At 34.8% G+C, this 19584-nt stretch overlaps 1 protein-coding gene across 1 annotated transcript; it reads left to right on the top strand.

Moving 5' to 3' along the window:
* Positions 1 to 9441: 9441 nt before the first annotated feature.
* LOC134270653 (heat shock 70 kDa protein 12A-like) lies at positions 9442 to 19449 on the top strand. The gene is made up of 5 exons (XM_062752890.1): positions 9442 to 10460; positions 11527 to 11839; positions 16626 to 16844; positions 17037 to 17178; positions 18386 to 19449. Exons 1-5 carry the CDS (start codon positions 9442 to 9444, stop codon positions 19447 to 19449), a joined length of 2757 nt encoding a protein of 918 aa, XP_062608874.1.
* The last annotated feature ends 135 nt before the right edge of the window (positions 19450 to 19584 follow it).

Here is a 19584-nt window from a genome sequence, read left to right as displayed (position 1 = left end):
CCCTCGTACAAATGGAAATATCGGCGATTTTTAAGATAGAAATTAAATACTTTATTAGGATGGGCGATTCTTTTCAGGACTTTACTGGTATAATATAAATGTAATTGAGTTCAAATCTACATTATTTAGACTTGTCACGTGATGTCGGAGTAAAATGGTTTAAGCAAATATACTTGAAGTTTAGAGGTCATCTATAAATTCCAATATCGCATGGGCATAACCAAGTCAAAAATCTTAGTTTAATTTTAATTCTTTTCAAAATTATACAACCTGTATGTAGTTTGAGAAAAGCGTTGCGAACCTATATAGATTCCAATAATTAATTGCTAAAACCTATTTCGCAGAACAAATGGCCACATTGTCTATTGGGCGAGTAAGACCAGTGACAATGGCATGATGACCAGTCAACCTGACGGTTAACTTTCATTATGTGTTAAAATTAGGGATGGCAATTCTTAACCGGTTAATCGATTAATCGGTCGGAACGATGCTAATCGGTTAGAAAATCCGCAATCGGTTAGTCGGAAAAAATAAAATTTTATGAAAATTTAAACACAGTTTCCTTAAAATTCCTTATTCTACTTCTTTTTTTTACAAAGGAAACCACTGCGTAGATGTTTATTTAGTGTTTTATGGTATTCTATATTTTGCCGTTATCTATTAAATTCAATTATTAGAAAGAATGTTGAAAACTGTAATTAAAGCGAGAGTTCCGACATAGTTTTGATTCTGGTGACAATGCAGAATTAACTTCTTTCACATCTGCGTTTAAAAAATCATCCCCGTCTGATTTCTGAAGCAAGATACATGGTTTTCTTTATTTTTCTTGTCTATGGAAATTGAAATAAAATGTAATTTTATATACAAAAAAAATCTCCGATCAAAGTAACAAAATATAACTTCTAAAGTTTTTTTTAGCCTTCTTCTGTATATGAAAAGAAATTGTCAAAATATCTTGATACGACTAACCGGTTATTCGGCGGAACGTTTTGCGGTTAACCGATTAGCAATTCAGCTGTCGATTGCCATCCCTAGTTAAAATGATGTCGTCAGGGACTTAGTTTGACAAATTTTAAAGGATATATGTCATTTTTTAAGGTTGAATATTTTGATGGTCAACTACATTGAAGATAGCTTTAATTATTTTATTTTTAAGATTTCATAAGGTTCGCAGCACTTTTCAAATATGTTAATGCTTCTTGAGATGATATGTAAAAACTTGGCAAGAAACATTGAGGGTATACCCTGCAATAAATCGATTTATTAGGGATAAATCTGCATTAAAACACACGACAATATCACATGTTTGGAGAATATACGGACAGTATATAAATAAAATAGTAAAATAGATATCGCAATCACGTAAACCACGGCAACGAACACGTTAAGTTCCAAGACAGTACCGTTGTCAGATATTGAAAAATTCTTGAAAATGTGCTGAAATCTAAAAATTGTATGAGAAACATTAATTAACAGAACATATTAAATTTTCAAAGTCGTTTATGGAAAGTTTTTGTTCTTATGACGTCACAAACTAGTCCGATTTTGTATCATTTTTTAGAAAGAGGACTAAATGGACAAAATTTCAACAATTTCAGCTTTAAAATTTAAAGAGCGCAAGTTTGCTCAGGAACAATATTTCACTGATATTATCATTCTACACATTATATCAAACTATTGATCCTGATCAGACTTGCGTTCGGGGACCTTTACTCAAAATATATACGTAATATATACGTTATTCTGTATAAATCGTGCACATTTTAAATTTACGTCATTTTCGTGACGTCATTTCGTATATATGACGGCATTGGTTATAAGAATATTCAGTCCTTTAAAGTCAGCATATATCACCCTGTTTTTAAGGAATCACTGTCTAGTTTTGAGAGTATGCCAGGGCATCAACACTAGTGGGAAACATGGGATAATTTGCATAACGGGCGAAGCCCGTTATGCTAAAATTATCCCATGTTTCCCACTATTGTTGATGTCCCTGGCATACTCTCAAAACTAGACAGTGATTCCTTATATTTCCATTTCACTGTGAAATAAAATTGTAGATTTAGACTTTAAAAATGTAGACATAGATTTAAATCACACGAGGACTTTCATGCAAATTTCAATAGTCCTCGCCCACTGACGTCAAACACAAAGGCAGCCGCACGAGATTTACATGCATATTTGGCCTCCTTAGCGTCAGACACAGAGACGGATGCGCACGAGATTTGCATGCGTATTAGGCCTCCTTAGCTCCTGACCTATCGACCTGCCTAATTTACATTCCGGCAGAATTATCAAGAAATAAACTCCGACAACTTTCAAAGAGTTATCACAGAGAAAAAAAATTAGAAATGGAAATATAAGAACATAATAAAATATTTTCCCGCCAAATTTGATTTGGGGGGCAAATAACGGTTTCTACCGAATAAAGGCCTTTAAAATAAGGATAAAATCATGTGAAAATATTTGTTTTGTTGACATGTAAAGTTTCATTACGTTAGATTTAAAAGAGATCAATTTACCTCATATTAAATTAAAAATGTTTTGTAACCGCGGAGCATACTTAACGGTAGCTGCAATAATGTAGCCTTCTCCGATATTTTTTATTTAATATTTTTTGGAGAGGGATACTCTGAAATTTCGCAGGAGTGAATCACACATCAAATAGCACCATTACAAATATAAGTACAAAGGAGTTGTAGACCCATCCCCCCCCCCCAAAAAAAAATCATGCATTTTTGCAGCTAACTTAACGGCAATGTAACATCAAAGACATATCGTCAAAAATTTCCTACAAATACTATCTCTATACATTTCACATACAATGTAACAGTTCTTAATTTTGGAGTCTATTTAAAAGAGAATATAACTACAGATATCATGTTCATTTAGTGTGTTGTTTGTGAATTACTAAATTTTGACCTGCTTCGCAGTCCGATTTTTTGCAATTTTTATTCTGAATACACGTAGGTTTGAAATTTTTAATACAAAAGAATTTGATTGATTGTTTAAATATTTCTACCACTTGAATTAAATATGACGTAAAACTTAAAAATAAAAAAATATATGACAAGAGTCCATGTTCGCATAAAAGCATTGAATTGTCAATATACGAGGACTCCTGCCATACTTTTTTTTTAACCTCACAGTAAGGATCCCCCTCCTTGGTCCATATGTTTGTTCTTTTGAATTTCGATGCCCATTCCTTGGTATGGCCTGAGTCAAATAATATTTGAAGTACCAGTCTTCATGTCCAACAGTGGGCTTCAAGCCAGCGACGTAAGGATGCACTCGATCCTTACTCCGCACTTTAGATCAGACGTTCGAACGACTGAAAACATAATGCAAAAGACGGCCTGGCAATCTATGAATAACTAATTTTAAAATACTAGTACCGGTATAGAAATATAGAAAAAATATTCGAGCTTCAAACTTCATTAAACAATAAAAACTTGAAGCGGAAATGGGATGGGATGACTGGAATTAGTGCTAGGTGCCATGGAGGAGTTAGAAGCTCCTGTCAATCGGTTTCACCCGCCGTTTGCTTCTTGTCATGACTGGGAAATTCGTCGACCATGCAGTGTGTATATAACAATAAGGATGAAAAAGTCAGTCAGTATTTGACTTTAAATAATACATTATATTTGCTGTGAAGGTCATTAATTGTAACGGAGCACACGGCGGTAGTGACCTGTCAGCAATTTGATATTAAATACTGTTCGTTTTCTCCATATCCTTCATAGATAAACTTACATGTCAAGCAAAACGACAACGGACTAAAAAAACGTAACCTGTACTGATAACGGACTTTTTGCTTATACATTTCTTAGAGCATGTTGCTAAAAAGGCCATCAGTTGCCTAACTCATGTAAAATGAAGTTTTTCTTCATATTTAAAATAAAACGACCATTTCTATAAATAAAACATAAGAAATATAAAATTTTCGAGCTGACGATCATGACTCCACACATGGGCATCGGATTGCCAACCAACACTGCTCCAAATGTATTGTGGATATCAATTACATCAATCTTTGTATGGATTACTAATTGTATCTGTTCCACAAACTTGAAATTTAATGTTGGTAATTGGTGAAAAACGTCGAATGAATTTTAGGCATCATGGATAAATTCTTGAATGTTTTTAATGTCAACGGACGGATATCATCATAACTTAACCTGTATTTGCATGCAGCGATCCATTTTCAGTGATTAGCTTTAAAGGTTTCTGCACCTCCTATTTTACTTTTTGATCCAACACATATTTTGGGCTTCTCATATCAAAACATGGATACTGCCATTATATTTATATTGGAGGCGAGGAAGACGGGGGTATCATTTAGTGAGCTCATTGCTCACAGTACCTATAGTTTGCATTGAAATAAGATTTTCAAAGATCACTATTTTGCACTCTTGTATGAAAATGAATGGTTCGCAGAATGGTTCGTATGTTGGCGTATGTTCATTACCGTGAAACGACCCTCAAAAACATTAAAAATTTTCTGCAATATGCTTTCCCTTTCTTTAGAGTACATATGCATGTGATCATTTTTGTACTCTCTGCTTACAAAGCGGGAGTGTATATGTTATTCTGTATGTCCGTCCGTCTGAACGTCCGTCCGTCTGTAACGCTTTAAGGTACCCATCTCATCTGCATCTCCTCTCCTACCATTGGATGAAATTTGGTGAAACTCTTACAGAATCTCAATTACATATTGCCATTGTGCTCCTCTTATTTTACTTTTCCATTGGATACATATTTTGGGTTTCCTATAGCAAAATATGGACACTGCCATTATATTCGTATAGGAGGAGGGGGATATCATTTAGTGAGCTCGTTGCTTACAGTACCTCTAGTAAAAATCTATGTATTTTATTGATCAGTCTAACTAGAACCCGTTTCTACTATTTCACTTCCCACAAAGTGGAGTTGAATATCGATCAGTCTGACTAAAACCAGTTCCTACTATTTCACTTCTAACAAAGAGGAATGGCAGTTGCTGGCTTTAGTAAGACTGTTTCATTGATAAAATTACGTGTTAAGAAAAATTACACCTGAGTAGAAAAACTAAACATATAGTGACAACGGACTTTTTACTTATGAATTGCGATTTCTTAAAGCCTGTTATCAAGAATAGGCTGTCAGTTGCCTAACACATGTAAAATTAAGTTTTTCTCTATATTTTAAAATAAAAAGACTATTTTGATAAAATTTACAAAAGAACTATTTAATTTTCAAGCTGGCGATCATGACTTCACACATGAGTATTTGATTGCCAACCAAAACTTCTCAAAATATATTGTGGATATCACATACATTGATCTTTATATGAAATACTGAATGTTTTATCTCTTCCCCAGAATTAAAAGGAGTATTCGTTCGGGCCACAATGGTTGATCAAAGTTTTACATAGGAATTCGAGGGGGTATCAAAAAATTCGTGGACTAGCGCCATGGAATTAAAACCGCTTTAGGTACATCAATGCATTTTTAAATAAAAAGTAAAATTTTTCTATCCATGGAATAGAACTTAAATCATATTTTTTAAATAACTTAGTAATGTAATGTTTTATTAGCAATGGTATATCCAGGCGGCGCAACCACAATCACGACGTTTTTTTTTACCGCAACGTAACTGAAAATTATTTTTGATATGAACATTTGACATCCAAAAATCACATTAATTCAGGTATGTCTTGAATTTTGTTCCATAAAAAAGGGAATTTTTACCTCATTCTGGAAGTTCTTTATAATCTTATCCTAAATTTTAGATGAAGTCTCCAAACGAAATAGGCTTTGAAAATGACTCCAAAAGGGGGAGAGGTTTCCTTTCCAACTTTCTAAAAAGTTTTACCCGTGAAAAAACTGATATAAACTCAGGAAGTCTTAAACTTGCTTTACGGAGAAATGATATGCATCCAGATGGCTTGATTTTATACCACAAAAGTTTCAAAGAGAAAAGGGATTAACAGTTAATGTCGATATGTAGTCAAGGTGTGAAAAATATATTGGGTCAAAAATGACATTGATCATGGTGTTGTAGATATTGAACTCCAAAAAACAAAATATGCTGGCACAGTCAATCGATGATCTCTCTTAATGTATACATACAGCATATAGAATATTATTTGCATTGAAAGCCAATGTTCATGACATTGTAAAGTCCTGTAAATAAGAGGAGCTTGAGTCCTTACTCAGTTCCAGAGAATCTAATCAAAGTGAGTGTATAAGGCAGAATGAGCGGACATTAAAATACAACGACGTTGTCAGACGTCAAAAAATTCAACGGCGACGGCGCCAGGTGATCATATAATATCGTTTTTATTTTATAATTAACTTAACTCAAATAATGAACGTATCAAGTTAAAATGTTCAACATTTCTTTATTTTTTGTTGTTTTATGTTCCTTTTGAATTTTGAAATCACGGACCATATAGTATTAATTGAATAGCCTCAGTCCACGAACTTTTTGATAGCGTTTCGTATATAGGAAAAATCTATAAAAATCTTCTCAAGAACCATTGAGACAGGAAAGATGAAACTCATGTGCATGTGATATCATCCTCAGGTAGTGTATAGTTAAGTTTGTTCGAATCCCCCGGGGGTAGGGTGGGGCCAAAATGGACGATGAACTTTTTACATAAGAATATATAGGAAAATCTTTTAAAATCTTCTTATCTAGAACTTCACAGCCATGATTAGTGACATTTATATGGAAGCCTCCTCAGGTAGTGTAGATTCTAGTTTGTTCAAATCATGACCCCCGGGGATAGGGTGGGGTCACAATGGCTGTTAAAAGTTTTACCTAGGAATAGAAAGGAAAAATCTTTAAAAACTATATCTATCAAGAACCATTGAATCAGAAAAGATGACACTCTCCACTGAAGACCCATCTTTTTCTTTTGTCCTCGGGTTTCTATTGACAACGTTCCAGTAACTTTGACAAGTGTACATTGAAATATTACCTCTCTAAAAATATATGTAGATATATTTGAAAAAAAAAATGTGAACTGTTATCGCTGGATAATTTCCCGGCTGGATTAACATCTTTCAAAATAAAAATATATATTATAGAGAACAAGATGTGTTTGTGAAAAACCCCCGTATGGCAACATAGGGGATTTAAACTTTTCTTAAATGTAAATTTCATATATTGGTACCAAAGTAGGGTTTCCTCACTGGAAATATTGTGAAAATGAAAGTAGGCCAAGGTTATTTTTTTAACATAAAAAAGCAAATCTTCAAGGTCCAGGTCAAAAGGTCAAAGTAATTGTTATACAATGAAAGGTCTTGTTAAAAAGAATACATATGTGAAGTATGGAAGCCCTTACCGTTCAAAAGTTATGCCCAAGGTTAATTCTTTTAAAAGTAGGTCAAACGTCAAAGGGTCACTGTTCTTGAAATCAAATGAAAGGTCCTTTCACAATTACTGGTATGTAATCCTTGTGAGAAGACCCTTTATTGGATACCAAGAACTTTGACCTTTTGACCTTGGGGTTTGACCTTGGAGTTGACCTATATTTTTTTTTTACATATTTTACCTTGGCCATAACTTTAGAAAAACTAATGCTAGGGCTTCCATACTTCATATATACATATTTTTTTGTTACAATACTTTTGTTGGATATGAATTACCTCGACCTCTTGACCTCTTAGATTTCCTTACTTATGAAGAAACTTAAACCTTGGCCTACTTTCATATTGTATTTCTAGTGAAAATACCCTACTTTGGTTATCTATATTTTAAATTTACATTTAAGAAAAGTTTAATCTGCGCTGTGTTGTCATACGTGAGCATCAGTGTTTTACAAACACATCTTGTTTTTCTTATATAGGTTGCCACAAATTACGCCATTCACTTGACATTTTTAAAGCAAAACAGTTTGCTTTATATAGTTTTTCTTCATGTACGGCAGAAAAATTAATTTTTATGCCCCCGTAAACGAAGTTTCTCTCTGTCTGTCTGTCTGTCTGTCTGTCTCTCTGTTTGTCCGCAAAAACTTTAACCTTGCCCATAACTTTTGATTTAGTGGAGCTGTGACTTTCATACTTAATATGTGTATTCCTTGTGACAAGACGTTTCTTTGAGTACCACCAAATTTGACCTTTTGACCTTGACCTTGGAGTTTGACACACTTTTACATGAAAATTTGAAACTTTTACTTTGGCCATATCTTTTGAACAGTAGACACCAGGACATTTATACTTCACATATGTAATGTTTGTTAAAAGACCTTTCACAGGATACCAACAACCTTGACCCTTTGACCTTGACCTTGTAGATTTCCGTACTTGTCAAAAAACTTTAACCTTGGCCATAACTTTTGGGCTTTTATACTTCATATATGTAATTCTTGTGAGAAGACCCTTTATTGGATACCAAGAACTTTGACCCTTTGACCTTGACCTTTGAGATTGACCTACTTTAAAAAAGCAAACCTTGACCATACCTTTTAAAGAGTTAGGACTAGTGCTTTCATACTTTACATATTTGATCCTCATGACAAGACTTTTCATTTGATAACAATAACTTTGACTTTTTGACCTTGGAGTTTGACCTATTTCTTAAGAAATTGAACGTTGACCATAACTTCTGAATGGTTAGGACTAGGGCTTCTATGCTCTGCATAAGTATTTTATGTGGCAAGACCTTTCATTTGATACTAATTACATTGACCTTTTGACCTTCACCTTGGAGATTTTTTGTACTTATTAAAAAACTTTAACATTAGCTTACTTTCAAATTTCAAATTTTTTTTCCAGCGAGAAAACCCTACTTTTGGTACCAATTAATTAAATTTGCATTTAAGAAAAGCTTAATCTTTGCTTTGTTGCCATACGGGGGCATCAGTGTTTTACAAACACATCTTGTTTTGTTATGAAACATATTGAAATGTTAATTTCTAAAAATGTAGAATAAATTTAATGAATACATTACTACTAAATACATGTACTTCTGCAAGCAATATTTTCCCCAACCGTCGAAAAATTGAACCCTACAAACTAAAATATGAAATTTTACAGTTTTTTCGCTTTATGCATTTGTCAATATTTCCAAGCTCTTATGATGTCTTATGTCCTGTAAGTTTACAATATTAGGTATCTCATATAAAGAAATTGAAAAGCTATATAATGATGCACACAATTTCCCATAGGTGTATTTAGTAACTTTCTTATGTAGATCATTTTAATATACTTTATTCATGTCGGGTCCGTTTATGCCTGAACTCTCAGGGACAATGAAAAAAAAAATCTTATTCATTATAGAACATACACGATTAACACATTTTTTTTGGGTAAAGAGATTTTTAAACTTCTACACAACAATCTCAAATTCTAAATATATAAAAGGTGCAATTACAATATGCTTTTTAATTTTTGCTATAAGCTTATAAATGCTTCATTTAAATTATCGATTTGATCTACCTCTTTAGGTGGAACAATGAACTTGACAGTTTTTGAAGTGCTTAGTAACGGGCAGATAAAGGAAAAGTATTCAACAACGGGCAGGGACTGGGATGGTTCCTTCTTGTTCAAAGAATTCTACAAATTTTTAGAGGAACTTTTCGGGGAAGATACCATGCAATCCTTCAAATCAAAAGAGCCAACAGAATTCTTAGAAATGCGAAAGGATTTTGATATTCAGTCACGCTTCATCGACACAAGCCGGAAAACAGTTAGTTTTCGGCTTCCTCCATCATTATTTGAAATGGTTGATGCTATTCGAAAAGAAACGGTTCAAGATTTGATCAAATCTGTTGCAAGAATGTACAACAGCCGAATTTCTTGCTATGGAAACAAACTTAAAGTTTGTGCATCTATGTGTACAAATTTTTTTCACCCTGTCAAACACAGTATATACAGTAATTTGCGAAGAGTTTTGACGCACCCGGGTGTCCAACAAGTAGATTTAGTTCTACTTGTTGGTGGATTCTCTGAGTCAGCGTTCCTTATAGATGCTATAAAGAAAGAGTTTCGAAACCATAGAATTACAACTCCTGAAAATCCAATGCTCTCGGTATTGATAGGTGCAGCAATTTATGGTCACGATCCTTCTATTATTCGACAAAACATTGCCAAACTCACGTATGGGTGTGTAGAAGTGTACAACGAACAAAGATTTTCAGCAAAGGAAATCCCTTTAAGTAGCGGCAAATTTGATCGTCTAATAGAGATCGGCCAGACTTTGAAGATAGGAAGAACACAACTCTTCAGAAAGTACAAACCGGATCCTGGTTCCAAAAGTATATCCATCTACTTCTACGGTTCCAAAATGGCAAATCCAAATTATGTGAATGACAAAGGTTGTTTTTATCTTGGAAGTGTTGCTCTAAAATTCCCTAAACATGAAAAAGAAATAGGTGAGATAAGATTGGAAGTTGCATTCACTGGGTCAGCGATCAATGCAAGTCTGATAAACATTTCCTCTGGCTACACTGAGAAGTCTTCGATAAACACAAGGTACAATCCATCTTGGGTTATTGTAAAAAAAAGTCCCTACTGTCATGTCCTCCCATTTGTGACCTTTTTATACATAAACGCAAACCACTTGATTGATCACGTCATGAAACAAAGAAATTATTAGATATTTATTCATTTAATAGTTATTTTTATCAAACACAATTCTTTAGTTAAAGAAAAAATAAATTAATTAAATGTGTATATGATTTCCCTTCACATAAGTTATTAGATATTCGTATGATTGCTTCACTCATAGCAAATTTTTATACTTGAACCATCTTATTTTGAAATATTTTTTTTTTTCATTTTCTTTGAAAAATTCCATAAAAAAAAAATGAAATAATCAAATCAAATTTATTCGGACTGATAGAATATGCCTAGGACTGGTAGAACGCATTAAGTCATCAGTCCGAATGACTGATACAAATATTTGGTCTTCGGAAACTCTGCCGCTCAGGTAATTATTGTTAGTAAGTCACTTAAAGACCGCTCAGGTAATTATTGTAAGGAAGTCACATAAAGACCGCTCAAGTAATTATTAAAGATATGAAGATAACAAACAGTATCCAATCTCCAAGGCCATAAAACAATACAAAATAAGAGCAGAGCAAACACGGACCTCTGGAACATCAGAGGTTAGATCAGGTGCCATGGAGGAGTGAGCATTCCCTGTTGACCGGTCACACCTACCGTTTGCTCCTTGTCATGATCAGGAAAAATCCGTCGAGAATTCAGTGTGTAAATAATGGACTAACAATTACATGTAGTATGAAAAACGTCAGTCAGTATTAGACTCAATGATAAATTGTATTTGCTGACAAGGTCATTGTATCGACCACAGAACTTACGAAATAGCTATTATCACTCTTTCAATACTGAAATCATAATTTAATAGGTATGTCTGAAAGATCTATGAGATAAAATTTGGGTGTGACTTTCTGCTGAAAAAAAAGTTATAGTAGTTGTAAGAAAACATTTGAATAAGCCTTTGTATATCTTTCGTGGAATGTTTGTCATATATTTATGTGCCAATAATATTCTGTTTAACTGTTTGTACCATTTTTAGTTTCAAAGCGAGCCCTGGTGACTATTTGATTGTTGGTGCAATGGACTTTGGAACAACTTACTCAGGTTATGCTTTTTCGACTAAGCACAATTATCTTGACGATCCAGCAACAATTCATAAAAGAACCTGGACAGCAACCTCAGGACAACTTCAATCACTTAAAGTTCCAACTTGTGCGTTGTTTACTCCAAAGAAAAAATTTCATTCATTTGGGTATGAAGCAGAGGACGAATTCGTTTCTCTCTCAGAGAATGATGAGCATAAAGACTGGTATTTTTTTAGAAGGTTCAAAATGAAGTTGTACAAAAAAGTGGTAATTATACAAATTTAATTTCTTTCAATGTAAGTTTTCAAATTTACACCTGTATTCGACACAAAGCGGTTTGTTTCAAGCTCATATGGTCGCCCGCGTGGCGCAATGGTTAGAGCGTGTGTTCTAGAGTCGCGAAGTAAGGAGTCAATCCTTGCGTCGCGGGTTCGAATACCACTGTGGGACGTGGAGACCGGTCCTTCGGATGAGACCGTATAAACCGAGGTCCCGTGTCGCAGTAGGTGTTGACACGAAAAAAATATCTCCCTGCTCAATGGCCCGTAGTGCCGAGTATAGGACAAAATTTGCAGCTCTTCACCGGCAAGTGGTGGCGTCTCCATATGAGTGAAACATTCTCGAGAGGGACGTTAAACAATATACAATCAATCAATCAAGCTCATATGATCTTTCTTTATTTTCTCAGCGTCGTCAAAGATATTTGACCTGTTAAGAATTAGTCCCATCCGCATGTCAGCCTGAAAGCAAATGCATTTAAAGTTATAAATTTTCAAAAAGATTTCCTTACTAAGCAATTTATTTGTACAGAACGTATAATGTCATGAAACTACGAGAGTCTTTCAATAAATAATGCAAAATGGCATCTAAGAAAGATTGATTGATTGATTGTATATTGTTTAACGTCCCTCTCGAGAATTTTTCTTTTATATGGAGACGTCACCGTATGCCGGTGAAGGGCTTCAAATTTATACCTATACTCGGCACTCAGGGCCATTGAGCAGTGAGGGTTCTTTATCGTGCCAGTGCCTACTGTTACACGGGACAGACGTTTTTAAGGTCATATCCGAAAGACCCGTGACTTTCACTTCTGATATCGAGCGCTTGGCGAAGTAACAGTCGCTACCTATTTTTACGTCTTAGGTTTGACGCGGCGCCGCAAACGAGAATCGAACCCGGGCCTCCCGATCTCGAAGCGAACGCTCTTCCATTAGGCTACCGTGAACGGTGCATCTAAGAAAGAAAAGCTGCGTATAATACATAGTCTTAAAACAGAGTATTTTCGTTCTCTTAAGTCATTCCCTGTACCCTTAATACATTATAGGTTTTGGTATTCATGTAAAGAAAACTTCATACTCATCTTTAGGGATGCCCAATGAAAATCATTTCCTATTACATATCTGATATCTCGTAAAATCTACCTTTGATTGTTTTTGTGTGTCTTGGGAATAAAAGATCTCACAATGCCTGAGCGATGGAAGAGTTCTGTATACTTTCGTTTCTTCTAAAAGATATTTTTTTTCTTAGCTTACTTGCAACTGTGTTGTGAAGTAAAGGAAACTATACCCTGGTCAAAGATATGTAGACTTTCTTTGCAGGAAATCACTTTAACTTCCCTTAGTGCAATCCAAACATAGAAGAAACAATTGCTATCCTTCGTTTTAATGTTGTCACCCGCAAGGCGCAGTGGGTAGAGCGTCTGCTCTATAATCGCGAAGTAAGGAGTTCATCCTTACGTCGCGGGTTCAAATACATGTACCACTGTGGGACGTGGAGACCGGTCTGGTCTTTCGGCTGAGACCTTAAAACCGAGGTCCCGTGTCGCAGTAGGTGTTGACACGAAAAAGATACCCCCCCCCCTGCTCGATGGCCATCAGTGGCGAGTATAGCACAAAATTTGCAGCTCTCCCCGTCAAGTGGTAGCGTCTTCATATGAGTGAAAATTTCTCGATAGGGAAGTTAAACAATATACAATCAATCATTTTGATGTATGTACATCTTTCAATGTCCCTCTTTAAATACATTAAACTAATAAAAAAAAAGCATTGGAGCCCTTGCTTCTCCTAACCATGATAAAATGACCACCTTTTCTTGGATTCCAAATTTTATATCACATGAGCTGAAAGCTCAAATGAGCTTTTCTGATCACTTGTTGTCCATCGTCCGTCCGTCTGTCCTTCCATCCAAAATCATTTTACATTTTCAAATTCTGAAGAACTACTGGGCCAATTTTGATCAGACTTGGTACACAGTATCCTTGGGTGAAGGGAAGTTTTGATCGCAAAAATAAAAGATGTAGTCAATCCCTTTACAAGGGAAGATAATCAAGAAAAGACAAAATAGGGGGTTTATTAAAAAATATTTTTCTTCTTTAAAACTACTGGACCAGAAAGGTTAAAACCTACGGTGAAGCATACTGGGGTAGTGTACATTTTAAATTGTTGAAATCATAACCAGGGCGGGGCATTAAATGGGGAATCCAAATTTTTCTTTATGAAATATATTGGATTTAAAAAAAAAAAAAAAAAAAAAACCTCAAGAACAACTGGGCCAGGAAATCGGAAACTTATGGAGACGCATTCTTAGATATTGTAGATTATAAATTGTCCAAATCATGACCAAGGAACTTAGGATTTGGCCCCAAACGGGATTCAATGTTTTACATTGTAATAGAGGAATAATCTTTAAAATATTCTTGTTAAGAAACACTCGTCGAGGAAAGCTGAAACTTACATGGATGCATCCTGGGCTAGGGTAAATTCTAAATTGTTTAAATCCTGACCGTCGGAGTAGAGTAGGGACCCAATAGGAATCAAAGTTAACATTGAATTTATAGTAAGGAATCTTGTCACGAAGCATTGGGCCAGGAAAGCTGAAACTTATGTGGATGCAGCCTAGGGTAGTGAAAATTCTAGATCGTCTAAATCATGATCAACGGGCTCAGGGCGGGCCCTCAATAGGGAATCAAATTTTTTCATTAAAATAAATACGAGAAACAATCTTTTAAATCTTCTTCTTAAGAACCACTTGGTCAGCAAAGCTGAATCTTACGTAGAAGGTAGTGTATATTATAATAGATTGTCCAGATCATGGGCCACAATAGGTATTACCTATTGTCCAGGTCATGGGCCACAATAAGTATTACAAGTGGGGAAATCTGATGAAGAACAGCATGACTAACGTTATTTCGGTGAGCGTTGTGACTAGCCGACCTTTTGTTTATTCTTGATCTTTTTTTCGGCTTTAAAAAGTGCACCTTTGTTTTTACCATTCATCAAAATGTTATCAAATCTTGTATTCTTTAAAAAAATATTTGTTTTTGAATAGACCATTTGCATATTAAATGCGTGTTGTCTGTGAGGCATTTGTAAGAAAACAGGCTAATGCAGAGAATCTGCGTTCCCTGAAGGAAAAGGGAAGAGAATGGTCTGACCTTGGAGGGGGGTGTTCGATAGGGTTGGACACTGGAAATGAAGTTTTACATACACACGTACAGAGTCTATGAATTTACTGCCTTGGCCCATGACCTTTTGACATCAAATTCAATAGAGGTCTTCCTTAGACCATAATAACTTGTGACATGAAATGTCTTTGCAAATCTCGTATGCTTCTCGAGATATCACGTAGAAACAAAAGTGATAACACTGACAACAGACAACTGTGAGTTCTGTATAAATGACCTTATCTTTCACCTTTTGAATTCAAAATCAATAGGGATTTTTCTTATGCCATAGGAAGTTATTATGTAGATTTTAATTACAAAAGCTTAAAGGCCTCTCTAAATATCGTTTGGAAAAGAAAGTGTTACAGACAGACAGAAATACAGACAGATAGAACGAGTCCGGAGAAACAGTTAGAGAGCAAACAGACTGACCAAAATTAATATTTTTTGGTATACTTTTTTTCATACAAAAGACTCTTCTGTGATTAAGCTGACAGATTTACCAGCCGACTCTGCTATATAAATACTCATTGCTTTCAAGCAGAATAAAAGAATTCTTGATTTTTAATACTGGATGAAAACATCACTTAAAGTCTAGCAGGTTTATTACACATTCAAAGAGATCGTGTTTGAATTATCTATATTTGGTCCCTTAAACTTCCTTTTTCAGAATTAGTCATTTCTTATTGTCATCCACTGAAAGTTGGGGATATTAATTCCTGTCACTCTAGATCTGTCCATCCGTCCCTCCATCCGTCTGGCTGTTTTTTATTACACTTTTGTTTCCACGCGTGGCGCAGTGGTTAGTGAGTCTGCACTAGAGTGGCGAAGTAAGGAGTTCACCCTTACGTCTCGGGTTCGAATCCCACTGTGGGACGTTCTTCGGATGAGACCGTATAAACTGAGGTTCCGTGTCGCAGTAGGTACTGGAACGAAAAAGATCCTTCCCTGATCAATGGCCGCCGAGCATAGGACATAATTTGCAGCTCTCCACCGGCAAGTACGATACATCGAGAAGCCTTTTGTGATTTTGCAATGAAAATTTTCACAGTTTCCTGTAGCCTAAGGAAGACTACTATTGCTATTGAATGGTCAAAGGTCAAGGTCATAAATTCAAATATTCTGTATGTTATATATTTTCGTTTACACGCGATATCTACAGAATGTAAAACATAGAACTTTTGCAATGACATTTTATACCACAACTCCCTATAGGTATGTCCTAAGAAACGTTTAAAAGTTAAGATCGTGTTTTTATAAAGTGTTGTATTTTGACAGCGTGGATGAAACCGCTGAACTTTGTATAATTAAACATAATCTGATATTTAGACATTCTGCATATGGACAACAACTTCGTGTCAAACGTAAAATCTTCTGACTAAGTTTGCGTTTGCAAAGAGATAATTTAGAACAAAGATATACAAGAAAGTATCATTCTAGTTCAGTATTGTTAACTATGGTTCAATAATATCATAAATCAACGTATCAAAACCAAAATGATAAAATAACAAATCTTAGAAGAGAAGAGATGATTTTGGAAAGATAAATATTATATGGACACTTTCTTTAATCGTGTTCTCCGCAAATGATCATGATCTACATATTTTGTAGACTATAACAGATGACTTTCTGCTGAAATCATCGGACAACAAGACTCTTCCTGCAGTTCTGGTGTTCTCATCAATAATACGTTACTTACGAAACGAAATGTTGAACGATGTTCACTTCATAAACCTCAATATACATTCCTACGCCTTAAGATGGGTCATCACTGTTCCTGCAATTTGGACAGATGCTTCCAAATCTTTCATGCGAAAATGTGCCTTTCAGGTATGATATACGATTATGCAATTACATAGTTTTAATTTCTAAGGTAGCTAAGGTTGTTTTTTCCTTTAAAATATCGTAGCTTTAAATTAAAATAAGGGAAAAAATCATTAAAAATATTTTATCAGTGACGTAAAATATTATATAACCATTAGAAATATTTTTAAAATATAGATTGTATCGTGTGTATTTTAGGCAGGAATTGAAGATGAAAAATTAGTCATAGCACTAGAGCCAGAAGCTGCAGCACTGTACAGCAATTTGGTGTCGATTAAAGATCAAGTTGGAGAGATCAAAATGGTCAATGGGATGAAATACCTAGTTTGTGATGCCGGAGGTAAGAAAAGTTAAATTGAACGATTCTTTAACTTTCAGTTTATTCTATATTGTCCATGCTGTAACAGTTAGATACAGTGACATTATTAGTTAATCAAAATACAAGCAACTCAAAAGCAAGATTATACAGAAACACACTGAGTTGTCATGCATCACTCTGTTATGTAATACGGCATTGGAAATAGTGGCACAGGAAAGGTTATTACATATCAATACATAGGCAAAACAAGCAGATTCAAGGGTTTGTGGTCCCCTGCTTTCGGTGTCTTTGTGGGTGATATGCAATTATATCTATTGCATATTGCGCATTGTGTCAAATATAACCACCCTAATGTCATTCAAGACATTTAACCTTTTTAAAAATTAGTTTCAAACATGAAGGTCAAAGTCAAGAGGTAGGAAATCATATCTTGCTCGGAAATTATGTCGAACGTCAAGTTTAAGGTCATGGGTAAAAAATCATAGTATATTTAGAAAGGTCTTGTCACAGTGTAGATACATGTGAATTTTAAAATACCTTTCTGTTTTCTTTTCAAAGGTATGATCAAAATTAGAGTTTTTGAAAAATTGTTCAAACTTCATAATTAAGGTCAAAAGGTCAAACATCATAGGCTATATTTTATTTAGATTGATTGATTTTATATTTTTCAACGTTCCTTTCGAGAATTTTTCACTCGTATGGAGACGCCACCACATCCCGGTGGAGAGCTGCAATTTTTTTGTTCTATGCTCAGCACTCAGGGCCATTGAGTAGGGAGAGATCTTTTGTGCAAGCACTTACAGCGATACGGATACTCGGTTTATACGGTCTCGTACGATCGCGACCACAGGCACTTGTTTCGATAATAAATTTTTAACCAATAGTATGATAAGATGCGATTTTTATGTATTTGATTTATTTCATCAGAAACGAAGTAGATTCTTAACTATTAGTGCCTTTAATATTTTGGCAAACTACAATTCAGATGTTCATTACCTTGTCTCTATAATTAAAAAATATAATCGACTTAACTGGCTTTCCATTAACTGAAAAGCATGCCATTTTCATTGAATTTCTGCACGTTAACTGTTCCCCTTTCAGGCTTTATACGTTAAAAAGAATATACTTTGCTCAATTAAATTTCTCCATGATTTATATGGTTTTGTTTTTTAACGAAGTTTTTTTTTGGAAAATGTTCTTTTTCACAAATTTGTATAAATTTTCTAAGGTGGAACCGTGGACATTACGGTGCATCAAATGATTGACAACACGGGCCATTTACGAGAATTATACAAAGCTTCTGGAGGGGACTGGGGAGGTACGAAAGTGGATGAAGAGATGGAAATATTTTATGAAAAAGTGGTAGGAAAAGAAGTAATGGACAAATTTAAAGAAGAATATCCAGAAGACGCGTTGGAGTTGTCCAGAGAATTCGAAACCAAGAAAAGGTCCTTTTCATCAACAACAGATAAAGTATCATTCAATCTTCCCGAATCTTTATTGACCGTATATGAAGAATATACTGAGATGAGCTTGTCAAATGATGCAATTATAACAAGTGGCTTAGAAAAATATGCAAAAATATCCGAGGAACGAATTCGCATAAATGGTGATTATTTTAGAACATTTTACGATAATTCTATTTCTCAGATTGTCGGTCACTTAAAAGAAATCTTTGAAGACCCAAACTTAAACGATGTTGGTCTTATTCTACTCGTTGGAGGATATGCAGAATCATTTATCCTGCAAGATGCTCTTGTAAGTTCGTTTCCCCAAAAGAGGTTACTTGTACCAAAAGAGGCAGGACTGTCTGTCCTAAAAGGTGCTGTCATATTTGGTCATAATCCAAGTTTGATAACTGAAAGAAAAGCAAAGTACACCTACGGTGTTAAATGCCGGATTCTGTTCATTGATAAAATACATCGTGAAGACTACAAAATATTTGATGAGGGTGAAATGTGGTGCAGAAATGTATTTCACCGTCATGTGACTATTGGTGACACACTTGTTGTTGGGAAAAACCAATCAGCTAAAACATATACAAAAAGTAAATATTCACGCAGTGTTAAAGTTGAGGTATATGCATCTTTGAAGAAAAATCCGATGTACACTACTGATGAGGGATGCTTTTATCTAGGTGGTAAATCTCTGAAGTTTGAAGACCAAAATGCCTTAAGTGCTAGTGAAATAGAAGTAAAGATGTCTTTCAGTGGTACAGAAATTGAAGTGACAATGATCTATAAAGCAACAGGAAGAATCACAAAGCTCTATCTTGAACATGACAAACAGTAAATATATATTATTTCATTTTTATAGAAGTAATAGATAAAACCAGCTCAAGCACGGAATTAAACTTATAGGGAACACTACATAAAGATTCTACAGACAGTCTACAGGCTAACAGAGAAAAGAAATACTTTATTTAAA

This window comes from Saccostrea cucullata, unplaced genomic scaffold (assembly GCF_032062105.1).
Source record: "Saccostrea cucullata isolate Sc308-1 unplaced genomic scaffold, CSIRO_AGI_Scuc_v1 ctg468, whole genome shotgun sequence".
Classification (NCBI taxonomy): domain Eukaryota; kingdom Metazoa; phylum Mollusca; class Bivalvia; order Ostreida; family Ostreidae; genus Saccostrea; species Saccostrea cuccullata.
The sequence above is the reverse complement of the archived record's forward strand: the minus strand, read 5'-3'. Positions and strand labels throughout refer to the sequence as shown.